Source organism: Megalobrama amblycephala, linkage group LG7, assembly GCF_018812025.1.
Source record: "Megalobrama amblycephala isolate DHTTF-2021 linkage group LG7, ASM1881202v1, whole genome shotgun sequence".
Lineage (NCBI taxonomy): Eukaryota > Metazoa > Chordata > Actinopteri > Cypriniformes > Xenocyprididae > Megalobrama > Megalobrama amblycephala.
Window position 1 is genome coordinate 5,987,803 of NC_063050.1, and position 19,089 is coordinate 6,006,891.

The 19,089-nt window shown below is 35.4% G+C and overlaps 1 protein-coding gene and 1 long non-coding RNA gene across 8 annotated transcripts in view; both read right to left on the bottom strand.

Annotated features, from left to right (window-relative positions):
• The window catches only part of LOC125271592 (NACHT, LRR and PYD domains-containing protein 12-like), a 296,158-nt gene that overhangs the window by 226,269 nt on the left and 50,800 nt on the right, over nt 1-19,089 (bottom strand). For 4 of the 7 annotated variants that reach the window (XM_048195693.1, XM_048195696.1, XM_048195695.1 and 1 more), the window contains 2 exons: nt 17,075-17,121; nt 15,404-15,974 (listed from right to left, as the gene is read on the bottom strand). In XM_048195693.1, the coding sequence (XP_048051650.1) occupies nt 15,404-15,974; nt 17,075-17,121 (618 nt within the window). Of the gene's footprint in view, nt 1-157; nt 205-1,586; nt 2,158-12,613; nt 13,968-14,725; nt 14,801-15,403; nt 15,975-17,074; nt 17,122-19,089 lie in introns of those variants that run through there. The other 3 variants (XM_048195698.1, XM_048195699.1, XM_048195697.1) reach the window with 3 other exon arrangements.
• On the bottom strand, nt 2,245-6,959 carry LOC125271605. The gene is made up of 5 exons (XR_007185663.1): nt 6,729-6,959; nt 6,465-6,559; nt 5,526-5,680; nt 4,642-4,737; nt 2,245-2,286 (listed from the first exon to the last, which is right to left on the bottom strand). It is a non-coding gene; the product is annotated as an uncharacterized LOC125271605 (long non-coding RNA).

Here is a 19,089-nt window from a genome sequence, read left to right on the forward strand (position 1 = left end):
ATGTTCATGTTTATATGCACTTTACTATCATTACTTACATTCAACAAAGCATTTATTAATGAAATTTGTGAACCTTTTTGTAAAGTGTTACTGAAACATTTCACTAAATGAGACAAATCAACATCAAATCACTAAATGATTGTGTGTGGAGACCTACATTTGTGTAGTTCTGCTGTACTTCTGATCTCTCCACAATGATCCACACTATAAAACACAAACATGATTCATATTCATTTTCTAAATGTCAGACAAAAAAGAAGAAGAAACACACAATCTGTTCTGTGACACAAAATTAGTTCACCCCAAAATGATTGATCGTTTAGCCTGATTTTGTTCCAAACCTGTATGATTAATTTAATCATTGAAAAATGTGGTGATGTGATATTATGAGAAAATGAAAGTGTTTTTTGACCTTTGTTGCATGTAAACCTAAACAAAAATAGGAACCTTTAAAATAGCATAATAGAGGAACTTTAATTTTAGCATTAGTGATGTCAGGTTTGTGGGATGATGGAAGCATTGAGGACCCAATTGCAGTAGAAATAATAACACAACGAAAACTACCCAAGGGGGAAAAGAAGACTACACTGGACTTCTTGACTTGAGGAAAACACACAAGGGAAAATATGATGACGAACCAGCACAGGACTGCAAACACAAGGAGAACAAATAGGAGAGCAAACAATACAGATGTGTGTGCTGTTTAATATGTGATACGTTTCCTCAGCGTAAAACTTTCATTTTATGGTTACACCCTTATCTTTAAGTGTTATAAATTCACACAAGAATATCGCAGCTTTCATTGGCCAAGGACCGCCCAAGAGGATGTTTGACTGACATGTAACGCAACCAATCACAGTTCGTTTTGTTCTGCGTCATGTTTAAATTATTCATTCATGAACGTTGTGCAAGTTTACTGTTATGAGTCCTGAAAAGTGAAGCCAAAGCGTCTCAATCACCCCCATGTGGCTAGATGCAGTATAGGTCATAAACCCCACCCTTTCCATCTAATATAATGGGATCTGAGACAAACTAAACAGTTCAGTTACACGTCATTTTTTTTTTTCCAAAGATGGTTTCTGTCATTTTAAGCAGTTTTTATCACGCTGATGTTAGTTAAAGTGTTCGTTCTTTAAATAAGTTTGTTTTTAGTTAGTTATTTGATGCTATAAAAATGGGGGTGTGACGTCATGATTGACAGCTGAGATTGACAGCTTCTCTGAGTGAAGAAGTCACTGAAGCACCAACAGACTTTCGGGAGGAGACTGGAACTTTAATTTCTACATTTCCAGAACTGTTTATTTCACACTGACATAATGAGTTGTTCTGCTTTATTAACTGATTCTGCAGGAGTGTGGGCGAGACCTTGATATCACTCATTACTGCGCAGACTCGAGACTCAAGATTTACTGGAATCTGCATCTGTTATCAGCCAAAATATGCTGACAAATATGATCATATCAGGTATCAGCAATAATCCAATATCATGCATCTCTAGTGTTTAGTGATGAATGAAGAACAGAGGATTGAACTATTAATCACAGTCTGGAAAAATCCTTCACTAAGACACAGTATATTTCACTCACCCGGTTGTGTGTGTATCACTGTTGTTTCTCACAGGAGGTTGTTTAATGTCACACAGACACACTGAGGAGTTATGATAAACTGTAAATCCAGCATAGAGGGGTTCAGTGAATGTGGTGTTGAATGTGTGTAAGTGTGTGAGTGTGTGTGTGTCAGAGACGCTGTAGAAGGACAGAGTGCCGGCCGACACGTCCACATACACTCCTACTCTCTTAGAGGATGAACAGATGACAGGTATAACAGTTCTTTTCTTATTGTGACGGACAGTGAATCTGTTATTGGAGCAGTCCAGACTCCAGGATTTGTCATTGAATCCAAACCAACAGTCAATCAATCCTTTCCTGCTGATTCCTTTATATGTCACTGATATTTCAGCATCTTCACTCCATTCAATCTCCCAGTAACAGCGTCCAGTCAGACTCTCTCCACACAGAACCTGAGGCCACTCATCAAATCTCTCTGGATGATCAGGATACGACTGATGATCTTTCACACATGTGATCTTCCTGTTCTCATCAGACAGAATGAGACGAGTGTTTGCTGTGTTTGGATCCAGTGTGAGATCACAGGCATCTGAACACAAGAAGAGAGAAACATTTCACTAAATGAGACAAATCAACATCAAATCACTAAATGATTGTGTGTGTAGACCTACATTTGTGTAGTTCTGCTGTACTTCTGAACTCTCCACAACGATCCACACTATAAAACACAAACATGATTCATATTCGTTTTCTAAAGTTCAGACAAAAAAGAAGAAGAAACACACAATCTGTTCTGTGACACAAACTTAGTTCACCCCAAAATGATAGATCATTTAGCCTGATTATGGTCCAAACCTGTATGACTAACTTTCTTCTGAGGAAAATAAACAGCCTTTTAATAATAACAACAATAATTTAAGTTATTAACTTTATCTTTATTAACTTTATACCAGTACTTAATTTGAGCCAGATCCTGTTCCAGAAAATGTCATATTGCTATATTGCTCACTGCTGTGAAAACAGGTTGTAAATGGAATAATTTGACATTCTCCAGATCACAAACACAGATTCACACTGGATCATTTGCCAACTATTTTTCTATATTATGTTATTAATATAAAGAAAACAGAGCAGCAGTCATGGGCAGGTTTTTCTCTAAAAGACATCAGAAGCAGAAGAAGAAGGTTTGAATGAGAAAATTACACGTCTCCCTCAGTCTGGAGGGGTGTCACATGGATGTCCATGAGGGGAAGTAGAAATATTTAAAAACTTTGTGTAATTTTTCTATTCTGAATTAAATACTTTTGCTTCTGAATGTCTTCTTGTGTCCCTTTATTAACCCTCTGGAGTCTGAGGCTGATTTGGGGCTTGGAGAGGTTTTGACATGCCCTGACATTTGTGCTTTTTTCAGTTGTTCATAAACATATAAATGACAAAAGTGTCATTACACTGTATTCAGCACAAACTAGGCTACAATAATATGTGAGGAACATGTATGTACATGTTTGTATTTTTGAAGGAATAATGTTTATGCATGGTTATTGAAAAAACAAAAAACTTAAGTCACTGAAATAAGGCCAAAAAAAGTATATTAAATCTGTGTTCACAAGACTTTTGGGTATTGGAGGTTGTAGACTAGAGTTTTTGCTTCAGAATTATGTAAAAAATTATGCTGCCTACTCCTTCATATCCTCCAAAACAATATATTGATTTAGTTTTTGTAAGACACTTTTTGTCAAGAAACACAGTATGCGTGGAGGCGTGAATCTGCATGAATAATGGGCCATTTACACCTGAGAAGACAAAAGAATCACATAATAATGACCTGAAATGACTTGCATATTAATGAGGCCTTTCAGTCAGGTAGGCTGTGAAAAAAAAACCCTCTGTAATAATGTCTCAGCTCATCATAAACAGCAATACTGTGAAATATTATTACAATTTAAAATAATGGTATTCTATTATATTCTTTAAAATATAATGTATTTCTGTGATGCAAAGTGTCTGAACAATTATGTTACCTCTATGGCATTTCATATAGGCTTTTAGCTTAAAAGCATGCACATTTGGAGATATATTGATGGATTCTTATATATTTATGTCAATTTTCTATACTGAGAAATAATATTTATTGTCATCACTATGAGTGCTGGATACTGTGTTTTCAATTCATACTTGCAGCTGGAGGGCGCTCTGTACACCTTTAGTCCACAAATTATTCTAAAGAAGAAGAAGACATTTCAGGAATGGTGTTTTAAATTCATACTTGCAGCCGGAGGGCGCTCTGTACACCTTTAGGGCACAAATTCATATAAAGAAGAAAAGGAACTAGGATCTAACGGCATGTCTTCTAGAGATCGCTAACCATTGCTTTAACATCCAAATAAACACTTTTCAAGACAATAAATACACGATTGAGACGATGTATGCATGTATTGCCTCTGAATTTGCGTCTGAATAGCGCTGGCTCCGTGGGCGTGGCCGCATTAGCGGATAATGAGCTGAATCACAGACTTCTGACATGGCTCTCTTTTTCATACAGATTACATAAACACAGAATGTTTGTTTTCTTGCACGATTTAAAACCTGACATTTCAACGTTTCTTAAGACGTAAGTGTTCATTTTCTGAGAACTATCAGATTGGACTTCGTTCAGAGGGAGACGAGAGATCACGCATCATGTTAGTTTTCTTTATTTTACAAAAAGCACAACATTGTGTTTTTACTCTGAGTGTACACAAATAAAAGAAGACATTCTATAGTTTCAATTGATATATTACTTATGTCTCTATGACAAGAAATGACGGAGTATTTTAAGTCTGTTTTGCTGCAATGTGAAAAAAATCCTGCAAAATGCGCCGGCGTGTTTTCAGACCTCAGGGAGTTAAAGAAAAACACATTATTTGACATTTACATTTCATTTCATTTCATTTCATTTTCATACCTAAACTTTTCATATAGGAGCACATGTGCTTCATGGGAAGAAAGTAAGCGTCAAATTCTGTCTGTGTGATTCAGTGTGTTTTTGAATCTCATAGAGCAGTTAAATCACCCACAACACATTAATCCTCACCTGGGGTCAGAGGTCCCTGCTTCAGCATGAAGACAACTAATGTAACTCTCAGACTCTCTTTTAGCTCTTTGAGATGAAGATGTCTGACTCCAGTCACTGAGAAAACAGAAATAATTCTTCCTTTAGTTCTGCCTGCTGTTTCATTTATTATAAATAAGGCTGCAACAACTAATTGATCAAATGGATAATAAATTTGATTATCAATTAGTCGTATCTGCACACTGTGCACAAAAACCATCAGCCAGTCAAGTCGTTTTACAGTAGAATAACAAATTTCCATGGACAAAACACATATGGAAAATATCAGAGGAAACAGAGTGAGATTCTGCGGGAAACACGAGAATCCTTTATATTTATAAGCGTTTAGCGTGTCTGTTGTGCTTTGACAGATGCGTGTGTTGTTTAATGCAGTCATTCCCAAAGCAGTCACTACATGTTCCCTACTGTGTTACAGCACATAGAGGAAAATGATGTCACTGACACACAAGTGAAACACCTGACTGGGCTAATAGTGACACACCTAGTTGCACTCATTAATAACTTTGAGCACTATTTCCCTAAGGACAGATATGACATTTTGCATGATAAAAGGTGGATCCAAAATCCCTTTGATTTTGAAAGTCCAGAGTCACTGCTGGAGCTTGGACTAACTGCTTCTGAAGAAACTGAACTGTTACAGCTGAGCAGTGACCAGACACTTAAAAGAAGACATGAATCCATGACATTATCATCATTTTGGGTAAGCATTTCATCTGAATACCCTGTCTTAAGCAAGGCAAGCATACTGTTGCTTATTCCTTTTACAACTACATACAAATGTGAAGTTGGGTTCTCAGTTCTCACAAAAATAAAGACAAAATACAGGAATAGACTGAATGCTGCACCTGATATGCGTGTTGCACTCTCCTCATGTACACCAAACTGGAATGTAATTCTAAAAAACAAGCAGGCCCATCTCTCCCATTAGCCGGGTAAACTGCCTTGATTTGGTGAAACTGATGATAAGGACTGGTGCACTTAAACATTACTCTTCTTCTGCCTGACCAACATAAAAAAAAAAAAAAAACTTAAAGCATGTTTTTGATAGCTCTGAAGGTTCATATTACTATTGTTCTAAAGATTGTTTGCATTCATATTTTTGTTTTGAGAAGAAAAAATGAGAGCCTGTCATACTGTGCACTTTATAAAATGTGTATATTACAGTGGGTGCATAAAAAAGTTCTCAAAAAATATTTCAGTAAGAAACTTGTTCATATTATTCTGGTAGATGTGCAAAGCATTGAATGTTATATGAAAGGCATGCATTGATTCTGTCTGGTTTTATTGATGATAGGAAGAAAAATAAATGATTAACTGCCCTATTTTGCACTTTGTCTCATTAAGTATAAATTGTGTACACTGTAATGATGAGAATATGAAAACAATGAGATGCCCTGTCAACTCTTCCTTTCTCATTTCACCTCTGCATTTTACTTATTGTCAACAACAGGTAAATAAAAAATAATTGTGCTTTGTCAAATATCTGTATCTCTTTTAAATAGTTAAGTGGAAGCTTAACTGACCTTAAAAATGGTCATACATATTTTGTTAATACATAAATTCTCTTTGTGATATATGAACTATATGGGCCTAATGTTTATTGGGTCACAAGGGTTTATCGAATTTAAAATGTGGGTCCCCAGAAAAAAAGTTTGGGACACACTGGTTTAATGCCTTTAAGACGTGTTTTCCTCAGAGCTTCACTTACATTTTACAGTTATATCCTTATCCATAAATGTTAGAAAGCATTTCCAAGCATATTTCCACTACAGGTTTAAACTCACTTGGGGTCAGAGGTCACGGGTTCATCACTGGGTTCTGCAGATGAAGATCTCTCACTGCTCCATATGTTTTCCATAATGAGAAACTGACTTCAGACCTGCATATGGAAACACAGAGAACAAACCATACAAAACATTATTATTCCTGTAAAAACACATCCCACAGCTACTACACACTCTAGAGATTTCTGTGCAGTTTGTGGATGATCTTGTTCTTATAATGTTCTTGAAGTACTGGTTTCCTGTGGAAGAACTGGTCTGACACACCTCTGAGATGAACTGGATCATTACTCTCCGTCAGTGTCTGACCTCACTGATGCTCTTGTGTCTCACTGAACTTCAACAGCCTGAATCTCTCCCTGTTCAGAGGTTCATGTGTTTCTGCTGCTGTAAAGTGACCGTCTTCAGATCATTCAGGGAAATTGTGTCATTTCTAGATGCAAACCTGAAGCTTTCAGCTGTACGGACAGACGGAGATGATTTACACTGAATCATGTCTCTCTGTTTGAACACAGAGTAGCAGAGATTATTGACTGTTCTGAGATTCACAGAGAATCATCCAATCTGAAAGAGCACACTTGAATCTTGTGCAGAACTGTAGTGTAGAAATGTGCTGATGATCACACTAGAATACTGTCATTTGACACCGGTCGTGTGGATAAATGTTCTGAATCAATACAGTTCATCCAAATAAGGCTCCTGGAATATTTGTTCAGTTTATCTCAGCATGATATTGTCTCATGTTTTCTTATTCTTCAACAGTTTATCGATTTCTAATCTCTTCTCTGAATAGGGATACTGTACAAATGACCCCTCGGTGACGTCACACATGATGAACCCACGTGACTGACAAAGACCCATACAAAACTGCAATGGAAACCATTAAACATAATATAATAAACCACTGATTCAAAACAAAAGATTCATAAAGAATCGAAGCTTCATGAAGCAGTGTTTTGAAATCATCACTAGATATTGTTGAATAAAGTTTTCATGTTTCTTCATAACATTAAGGTTGAACCACTGCAGTCACATGACTGATTTAAATATGTCTTTAGCAGCTTTCTGAACAAAAGAGGCCTCACTGAGCCATCGGATTTCATCAAAAATATCTGAATTTGTGTTCTGAAGATGAACGTGTGAAACGACAAATGATTAGTAATTAATGACAGAAGTTTCATTTTTGGGTGAACTAACCCTTTAACAGCTGATGGTTTGTAATGGTTTTGTAGTGGAAATCATCAGCATTTCTGTAATGATTTCTATTGTTTGCTTGTTTTCTCCAGCATATTATTTATCTTGTTATATTATTAATATTTATCCTTTAAATAACACAATAACACCTCACTGGAGAGTAGTTTTGATCAAACACACATCAGTATGTCATAATCGATCTTTCACTGAAGCTGATGGTCTGTGGATCGAGTCTGGCTTACAGAAGCAAGATTAAGACTTAGTTTTTACTGTAAATCTTTACATTTCCACCTTGTATATTTGTGATTGTGAAGAATCCGTACATTAATCTCAAATAAAAGCAGAATCCCTAGAGCTCGATATCGTTATAATCCGGAAGATGAACTTTTGCAGTTTTACTTCAAATAAACTGTTAATATTTGAAGATCGAGTTTAATATGATAGTGACGCGAATGCGAAAACATTTAATAATATGACATGATATGCTGATAAATGAACTTACCGTCATGTGGTATTTATGTCTGTTTCCTAAGGGTCTTCTTTACTTTCGTTTCCTCACTGCGGTCAAGGCAGCCGCCAAAAAAAAAGTGTGCGCGCCTATTACTATAAATGCGGTAATTTCAGGAACAGCAGAGAGAGAACGCGCTTTCAGCAGTGTTGGGCACGTTACTTTAAAAAAGTAATTAGTTATAGTTACTAGTTACTTCTTACAAATAGTAACGGAGTTAGTAACTGAGTTACATCATTAGAAAAGTAGGCTAACTAATTACCAGGGAAAGTAACTATTGCGTTACTTATAAAAAATAAAATAAATAGATGTCAAATAACTTGAATGCCCCCATTATTAAATATACGTCTAAGAATAAATAATTCTTGATCCGACTCGTGACTCGTGATCCGCTGTTGCTTATGAAATTTCTCTGTACTGTCATTAAAGAAAATGTAGTTTCATATTGTTACGTCCTGAGACGTATTGTGTATATGTGTTTTGCTGGTCCTGTCTCTCTTTCTCTCGTCCTTTCTTTCATAGGATTGGATTCTACCAAAGTGATCTCCGGATCTGATTGGTGCTAACGGGACCAGGGAGCAGCAATAAAAGGATCTGGAAGGCTTGAAGAGGGAGCTCTGCTCAATTTTTGATTTCCTGTTGTTCAATTGCACGTGTGCTATTGTGTGTTTGCTGCAGCGTGTTGTTGCTGTTAGCTTGCCTGTTGTGTGCAGTGTTATTTTTGGGTTTGAGTTGATAAGTTGTTGTCAATCTCATTTCTCTTTTGTATATTTCTGTAAAATATTGTAAATATCTTTTCCACACCAGGAAGCTGTAGGGGGTGAGTGCCATTTCTTTTGTAAATACTGTTTTCTCCTGTTTTTCATTAGATAGGGAGTTAGGATAATTTATTGTATTTTCTTTTCTTTTCTTTTGTTAGGGAATTTGGGTTTTTCTGTTAGGAATTTGTGCGGTGTTTGTTTGTTGTTTTGGCCTTTGCTCACCCCTGAAGTTGTGCTTTCATTTGTGGTTTTGTAAATAAAAGTGTACATAGGAAAATTGCAGTTTATGCTGCGGCCTCACCCTAGATGGGGGTCGTAACAATATATATGTTTAAATAGTCCTTTGTTATGTTTTAAATTCATTTACTTGATTATGAAAAGTGAACAGCATGAGTAAGATGCATCATAAGATGCGCAATATATCGGGATGCATGGAGTGGGTCAGACATAATTTAGACCACTTCATTAAGTTTTGCTTTATAGAAAGCCTCTCTTTAAAGTGAATTTCGTTTTGTAAAAATTGTATCTTAATTTTAATCAATGTTTCATCAACCAATTGCCTGGACTTAACAAATAAGAAGCAAATATAGCAGACAATATAATCATGGATGCGCGGGCGCGATCACTGGCGCGTGAACTGGAGCACGTCTTATAGGCTAAATGAACAGAAACTCAGCGTATAGGCTGCTTGCCTCGCAGACATGAGAAATATATCTATAGAAAGCTTGAAATATCTAAAAACGAAAAGAAATAGGCTACTCTATTATGTAGCCTAATCCGAATGAAATGTGCATTTTCTCTCTAGGCGTGTCCAGTATATGAGAAGATGATGAGAGTCAGCAATGTCAACTTCATCTTTGCAGCCGACACTGATTCAGAAAACATTACTTTATTAATAAACAATTAAAATGTCAAATGTATTTATGAATGTATTCACCTTATTACAGAGAATTACCACTTACCCTTTTCTGTGGGAACTCATGGCGGTAATGCATAATTATCGTCAATGAAATGTCATATGCCAAATGTAGGCCTACGTCACAAAATAAATAATGGAGAAAAAAAAAAAGCAAATATCCGAGATTGTTGTGATTTTATTTTAATTTCAAAACACAACTTTCAAGAAAAAGACAAAAATATAATAGATTAATTTCAGATTTAGAATATATATATATATATATATATATATATATATATATATATATATCATATTAAATTGTCACAACATTATTAAAAGAGATAATGCCAATTAAAAAAAAAAAAATGCAGCTAAAGTAAAATAATAAAAAATATAAATTCTTGGTGACTGTACTGCTGTAGCGGTTTTGCTGCAGTGCTGTCACTTTACAACCACCAGCATGGAGTGCCCATGATCTCCACCAGAATGTACTCCTTCCTTCTCCTTTGTTATCTGAACATGAACTTCATTTCCCATAACCCATTGCATGTACTCATTAGGCTTGATTACTTCCAGGTGTGTGTCATTATTCTGTTTTTCACTGAGCCTGCATCTCAATGTGCATACTATCCATCCTAAATAGTATGTGACAATCCTAAACAGTGCTTTAGTGTAATTCATGCAACTTTACAGGTCATAAGTCCGATTGAGATTGCAGCAGTCAAAATATTTAATCCAGTTCCATCTAGTCGAAGATCGCCACTGGCTTTCGTGTCAGTGAGGCCTTCACAAGGGATGATCTATTTGACACAATCTCTGCTGACACTTCAGATCTGTGTTGTTGTTGTGTCAAGGCACACATCCTTAATCTGACATGGGTCCTGTTTCATAAAACAAATTTACCAAATAATCCAGGTTTATTTCAGTAAGTCTGATTTATTGTCAGTTGATTTGGTTCAAAAAAATCAGACTAACTGAAATAAGCCTAGCTTATTTGACAAACTTGTTTTATGAAACAGGTACTTGGACATGGTCCGGATCCGACTACTAAAGAGACTAATATTAGCGTAGATGCCATTCTTCTTCTGATGTAATGAGTACATCTGGTGTTATAGGAAGTGTTCCCGGTTCCAGCTGACCTAATTTATGCAAGCTAATAATCCTTTACTGGATGTGAAAATATTAAAGAGATGCGTTTTTAGTCTAGATTTAAACTGATACAGTCTGCCTGCTTCTCGAACAATGCTAGGAAGACTGATCCAAAGTTTAGATGCCAAATAGAACAAGGATGTACCACCTGTGCTAGAATGTACTCATATGAGGTAAAAATACTGTATGGGATGTCCTTTATGGAAACTGTCTTTAGGTGTATAAGGAAGAATAATGACATATATCTCCAAAAAACTGCTGCAGTAAAATGGATAGATATGAGGTATGCATACTTTATTGGACGTCCCCTATAGAAACAGACCATTGTTTTTTTCTACTTATTTGAAATAAGGTATTTATAGGCCCCTGAGGTTGAATAAAGTGGTATATCTCCAACATGCTGCAGTAAAATGGATAGATATGAGGTATGCATACTGTATGGGATGTCCTCTATAGAAACAGACCATTGTTTTTTTTCTACTTATTTGAAATGAGGTACAGGCCTCTGAAGATGAATAATGTGGCATATCTCCAAAATGCTGCAGTAAAATGGATATATATGAGGTAAGCATACCTTTTGGGACATCCTCTGTAGAAACAGACCATTGTTTTTCTACTTATTTGAAATGAGGTACAGGCCTCTGAAGATGAATAATGTGGCATATCTCCAAAATGCTGCAGTAAAATGGATATATATGAGGTAAGCATACTTTTTGGGACATCCTCTGTAGAAACAGACCATTGTTTTTCTACTTATTTGAAATGAGGTGTTTATAGGCCTCTGAAGTCATTGCTGCATTAGAAAGTTTAGATATGAGGTATGCATACTTTTTGGGATGTCCCCTATAGAAACAAACCATTGTTTTTTATTAATTATTTGAAATGAGGTGTATATAGGCTGTAAGAGGTAGTAAAATGTGATTAATTTCTGAAACACAGCAATATTTTTTTTTTTTTCATGTGAGGTGTGCATACTGTATGGAACACTGAATTCAAGAGAAGCTGAGATAGTAATCCATATGTAGTAAGACGGTAACAATTCAATTCAACCCTGTAAAACCAAGAGGTATTTAGTAATCTGTATTTTATCTGCCTGTTGCAAATAAATATGCTGCAATCCTGTACTTAAAACAATGTCTTGATATTGTGGCCTATATATATATATATATATATATATATATATATATATATATATATAAAACATTAGTTGAAGATATACACAACCATCAAAGACAATGTGAATGTAAAGAAAGGCCAACAGTGAAAAGCAAATAACAACAGAAAGAAAGAAAGAAAGAAAGAAAGTAGATACTTTAGAAAAAAGAATTAGAAAGAAAGACATTAGAAAAAAAGAGGGATAAATATATTACAAAAAAGAGATACATTACAAAAAAGAAAGAAAAGAGATACATTACAAAAAAGAAAGAAAAGAGATACATTACAAAAAAGAAAGGATAGATAGATATAGAAAGATAGATAGATAGATAGACAGACAGACAGACAGACAGACAGATCTTTTAAAAATTTCTTTAAGAATATATTAACAGGATAAACACAATGGATAATCTGAGAGCAAACTTCTCTTATCTTGTTAGTGGTTAAGTATCTATTATGAATTTTAAGAAAGGGCGGAGCCATCTGCTGATTGGCTGATCTTTATTTCACTCTCTCCAATGAGAATCCCTTTCAGGCTCTTTGATGAATATAATGTGAGCAGGAGGAAAAGATTGAAACTAAACTTCAGTGAGCAGTTAAATCAATCAAATCAAATGTTCAAAGACAGCCAAAAAGAAAAGCATGAACACTTATGATTCTGTCATTAATGTTTCCATCAGAGATTGGTCTCCATCTTCTTGTGTTTTCTTGTTTCATAATTTATGGCTAGGCAAGGCAAGTTTATTTATGAAGCACATTTTATACACAATGGTAATTCAAAGTGCTTTACATGAAAATAATCAAAATAATTACAATAAATGCATATGAATTAAAAATAGCTTGCATAAGAAATAATATAACAGTAAGAGTTGAGAATTTAGTTTAGAATAAAAAGGAGGTTACTGAGGGCATTCATCCATCTGGAATGGAAGAGATTAAGAATCAGATCTGCGATTTTACACTCGAACTTATCAGCATCTAGTGTCTATTCACTCACAGAGGTGGTAAACCTTAAGCGTAATGTCCACTTCACCCCTTTTAAAAATAGAACACTATCACAGTTCATCAGACAAGTCCACTACTTTTATGTTATATTCTTAGAACAAATTTATAACACTGCTGCAATTGGGTTTTTATGTTTTAAACTTTACATGGGTAAGTAATCTTACATGCTGTCCGTTCCCCACCTCTAACCCAAGAGAGAGCGCACTTAAGCATCACCAGCATGGGCCCCACTGGCACTGTCATATAACAGCTCCCAGTACATCAGCCTACTCCAGGCTGGTGCCTCTCACTTTCCTTTCTCTTAATCTCCTTCACCCAGCCAGCCTTAACCAACAGCCCCAAAAAATTAGTAATTAAAACAGTTATACAAAGAATTAAAAGAATAAAAAGATAATACATAGATAAGATAAAGTGCAATCAGTCAGACGTACAAAGGCACAGCTAAATGGATGTGTTAAAGATTACAGCTAATATGTAACCAATAAAAATATACTTCAGCAATTCACCCACAAGTAAGAAATACACAGTTAGAAACAAACAAACTAAACAAAAACTGTGTTTTGAGCAGTGAGTTGATTCTAGCTAAATTAAACACCTCTGATTGGCCATTGTGTTCAAGAAATCAACAAACATGACTGTGATTGGTACGTTTCCCACTGCTGCAAAAATAAGTAAATAGAAATGAAACACACTGGATGGTCTGCCAAAAGTTTCGCCATTATGATATTACAATATTAATTTTTTAACAAAAAAATTAATTGTTATCAAACATTATTTGGCGGAGCCCCTGCAGTACCGATGCAGACCCCCGGTTGGAGACCATTGGATTGAAGAACCTGTGGCATAGAGGAAGGAAAAGTGAAAGTGAGAGGGTTTTTATTCTCAGTTAATGTTAATTTCAACATTTCATTCCCTTGGAATTAAAAGGTTCTATCTGCATTCTGAGCAGTTTTGGGATATTGAACTTCGAAGTTTTTGCATTCCATTCAACTTTTTAGATAGAACCTTTTGTTTTCTAAATAAAAAGTCCCAAAATGTACACAACACACAACATTAAAAAACATCACATCATGTCAATATATTGCCACAGAATAAGAATATGTGATAATTTTGACAAAAACGTCAGATAAAACCTTATAATTTAAGAGGACGATTTATTAATACATTATTAAAATCAAAAGTTGTATCTGTAAATATGATTTAATGGACATGAGCCTAACAATGAACAGTTCAATTTTTATTAACTAATGTTAACAAAGTTGTTTTCTATATCAATAATTTTATGAATGTTCTTTGGTGTGTTATATATCATGGTGCTGTATTTGAAGATGTTAGATGAGAATACATATTGGACTATTAAGCGTCTTTCACAGCTTGTTGGATTTACATTGTAATTTGGGTAATTATAGTTAAGAATCTTTAATAGTGATTTAATATCAAATTTTATAATAAGAGGATGTTTATGCTATTGTTGGGTATGCTATGCTTTCTATATTTACAATGGATGTATCAGAAGATGTTTATGCTCATTTAAGTGTCTTGTAAGTTAATGCATATTTTCTATTGTTGTTTTTTGCAGTTTTGCACAGCTTACATTAAATAGACTTGAAGTCAGCTCAGTCTTGGACACTTTTTAGAGGAGTGTTCAGATTGCATCATAGCTATGTACCTGTACACATAGTAAAGTCCATTTCTGTAAAGAAATGTTTTAGTCCTTATAACACACCTGTCTACAGTTAATTGTGCTTGATTGCTAAAATAAATCAAGTAATAGATCAAGTAAAAATAGTCAAGTGAATATGACTATTTTTGTCTTATTCCACAACCGCAGGAATATTAATAAAAAAAAGCTCAAACCACGGCTAGAAAATGAATATAAAATTACATTTTAGGGATCATGTGTGATCAGGAGCTTTTGAAAAAAATACTGGTAAATCAGTCTAAGTCAGAGACCTCAGAACTCTTAAATTAAATGAAAATGTAGCTTTTTGCTCAAAACTAACAAAAATGAAAAATAATTTGATAATTTGTTTATAGTTCTTGCACAGGAGAGACTTGGACTTGTTTCAAATCAATGTGAAAAATATATATTGATTGGTATCTGCATTTGCTCTCTGCCAAAATATGTTGAAAAAATATTGGTATATCGGTTATCAGCAATATTCCAATTTCTTGAATCCCTACTGTTTAGTGAAATATGAAGAACAGGGGATTAAACTATTAGTCACACTCTGGAAAAATCCTTCACTAAGACACAGTATATTTCACTCACCCGGTTGTGTGTGTATCACTGTTGTTTCTCACAGGAGGCTGTTTAATGTCACACAGAGATACTGGGGAATGAGGATAAACCTTAAATCCAGCATAGAGGGGTTCAGTGAATGTGGTGTTGAATGTGTGTAAGTGTGTGAGTGTGTGTGTGTCAGAGACGCTGTAGAAGGACAGAGTGCCGGCCGACACGTCCACATACACTCCTACTCTCTTAGAGGATGAACGAATGTCAGGTTTACCGATATAATTCTTATTGTGACGGACAGAGAAGCTGTCATTACTGCACCACAGACTCCAGGATTTGTCATTCCATCCAAAACTACAATCACTTTTTCCTTTGCTGCTGATTGCTTTGTATGTCACTGATATTTCAACACTTCCGCTCCATTCAACCTCCCAGTAACAGCGTCCAGTCAGATTCTCTCCACACAGAACCTGATGATACTCATTAAATCTCTCTGGATGTTCAGGATACGGCTGATTCTCTTCTACACGCGTCACTGTCCTGTTCCCATCAGACAGAATAAGTTGAGTATGCGCCGTGTTTGGATCCAGTGTAAGATCACAGGCATCTGAACAAAAGAAGAGAGAAACATCTATAACAAAACAACAGTCACTAGAAGAGTGTCCCCATAAAGATGGGAATACCAGTACTTTTTTACCTTGTGGGAAAATTTTTTTGGTCCCCATGAGTAAACAAGCTTTTAACACTCTGGAGTCTGAGGTATCGCTGGCGATACCACCTCGGTTTTTTTCTTACCAGTGTGAAAGAGACTCAAAATACTCCGTCAATGTTGCACATACAATTAAGAGTTATACACCATTTTAATCTGTGGAATATCTTCTTTTATTTGTGTACACTCAGAGTAAAAACAAAATGTTGTGCTTTTTGTAAAATAAAGAAAACTAACATGATGCGCGATCTGTCGTCTCCCTCTGAACGAAGTCCAATCTGATAGTTCTCAGAAAATGAACTGTAACTTAGTGAATACTAATCACAAAAAAATTAGACTTATGTCTAAATAAACGTTGAAATGTCAGGTTTTAAATCGTGTAAGTCAAATCGAAAACAAAAATTCTGTTTTTATGTAATCTACATGAAAAGAGACATATGTCAGACGCCCGTGATTCAGCTCATTATCCGCTATTGCGGCCACGCCCACGGAGCAAGTGCTATTCAGGCGAAAATTCTGAGGCAATACATGTATGCATCGTCTCAATCGTGTATTTATTATCTTGAAAAGTGTTTATCTGTATGTTAAAGCCATGGTTAGCAACCTCTGGAAGACTAGAGGGAAGACCGTTAGTTCCTGGAATGTCCTGTTCTTCTTTAGATTAATTTGTGGACTAAAGGTGTACAGAGCGCCCTCCGGCTGCAAGTATGAATTGAAAACACAGTATCCTGCGCTCTTAGTGATAACTGAAAAAAGCACAAATATCAGGGCATGTCAAAACTTCTCCAGGCCCCAAATCAGCCTCAGACTCCAGAGGGTTAAACCCTACAGAATTATGTTTTTTTGAAAATGTAAAAAGCAGAAAGCTTTTTTGTGATTGGCAGATTTAGAAGTAGGGTTAGGGGATAGAATATACAGTTAGTACACTATAAAATCATAATTTAAATAGAATTTCCCCATTGAACATGAAAAGCCAACATGTGTGTTTGTAGACGTACACTTTCGTAGTCCGGCTGTCATCATGATCTCTCCTCCATGATTTACACTATGAACACACAAACACACATTAATGTAGAGAATACTAGTAGTTTGTGATTTAAAGGTGCGCTAGAATTGAAAATTGAATTTACCTTGGCATAGTTAAATAATTAGAGTTCTGTACATGGAAATGACATACAGTGAGTCTCAAACACCACTGTTTTCTCCTTCTTATGTAAATTTGATTTGTGCAAAAGACCTCTGAAGAACAGGCGAATCTCAACATAACACCGACTGTGACGCAACTGTCTGGATCATTAATATGTACGCCCCCAACTTTTGCATATGCCAGCCCATGTTCAAGGCATTAGACAAGCCAGTATTAACATCTGGAGCTGCACAGCCGAATCAACAGACTTTATGCAGGTAAGCAAGCAAGGACAATAGCGATTTTTATATATATATATATATACAATATATTTTTAGTGATATTTGTAAACTGTCTTTCTAAATGTTTCGTTAGCATGTTGCTAATGTACTATTAAATGTGGTTAAAGTTATCATTGTTTCTTACTGTATTCACAGAGACCAGAGACATCGTTATTTTCATTTTTAAACACTTGCAGTATGTATAATTCATAAACACAACTTCATTCTTTATAAATCTCTCCAATGGTGTAATGTTAGCTTTAGCCCTGTTAGCCACAGCATACTATCAAACTCATTCAGAATCAAATGTAAACATCCAAATAAATACCATGCTTACATGATCTGCATGACGAACAATTTGTAAAGATCCATTTTGAGGGTTATAATAGCTGTGTGAACTTTGTTTATGCAATTTTATGCTTTATTATAGAGCTTGGGGGCAGGTAGTATGAGCATTTAAAGGGGACACGCTCTAAATCGGCACATTTTTAATTATGCCCCAAAATAGGCAGTTAAAAAATTGAATAATACAAAATCTATGGGGAATTTTGAGCTGAAACTTCACAGACACATTCAGGGGACACCTTAGACTTATATTACATCTTGTGAAAAAGGGTTCTAGGGCACCTTTAAAGATTTTATATCATGGATGTATTATTTAATTAATGAATTCAATGCTAGATTGCTATAATGCTCTACTGGGTGATTTCCCTGCATGCTGAATAAATGAACACCAGCTGGTCCAAAATGCAGCAGCTAAAGTTTTTACTAGAACCAGGAATATGACCAGAAAAATTACCATATTAGCCTGGTTCTTTCGATACTGCATTGGCTTCCTATTAAACATTGTATACATTTTAAAATCTTGCTAATTACTTATAAAGCCCTTAATGGTTTAGCTCCCCAGTATCTAAGCAAGCTCTTAACGCATTATAGTTTCACATTTCTTGTGGTTTCAGAATTCTGGCCAAGAATAATAAAATTGATAATAAAAAACTGATAAAAAAAAATTATAATACCTAGAATAATAAGATCAACCGTGGCCAAGAGATCCTTTTCCTATCTAGCACCCAAATTTGAAACAGACTTCCTAGCCTTGCACAAGATGCAGACACACACTGTCAGTTTATCTATATTAAAACACATCTCTCTAACTTAGAAATCACATAATGTATTAAGATATTTATATAAATTCATATCCGTTAAAGGATTGTTAGTATGCAAATGTACTTAAATTATGTACATTTGTACATAATTTGATGCAAATGTACTTAAATTGCATCTATGCTAATATCCTTCTCATCCTTTTCCGAGGTTACCGTTATCAGCTGGACCTAGCCCATATTCAGATCAGACCGGCACGACCACAACACAGCCCTGAATGTCAGCAGATACCATGACAACTAGATAAACCCCAAAGATAGATCCTCTGTTAAGAACTCATTGACATGACAAACATCAGCACAGATCCTCAGCAAAGACCAGAAGAGAGAGACAAGTCCTCTGGACAGGCCCCTTATGACAGCTTCATCTCCATACAAAATAATGAATGCTTCTTTAAGCAGAAGGAACTGGATTAAATATTCTGAATGCTACCATTACACAA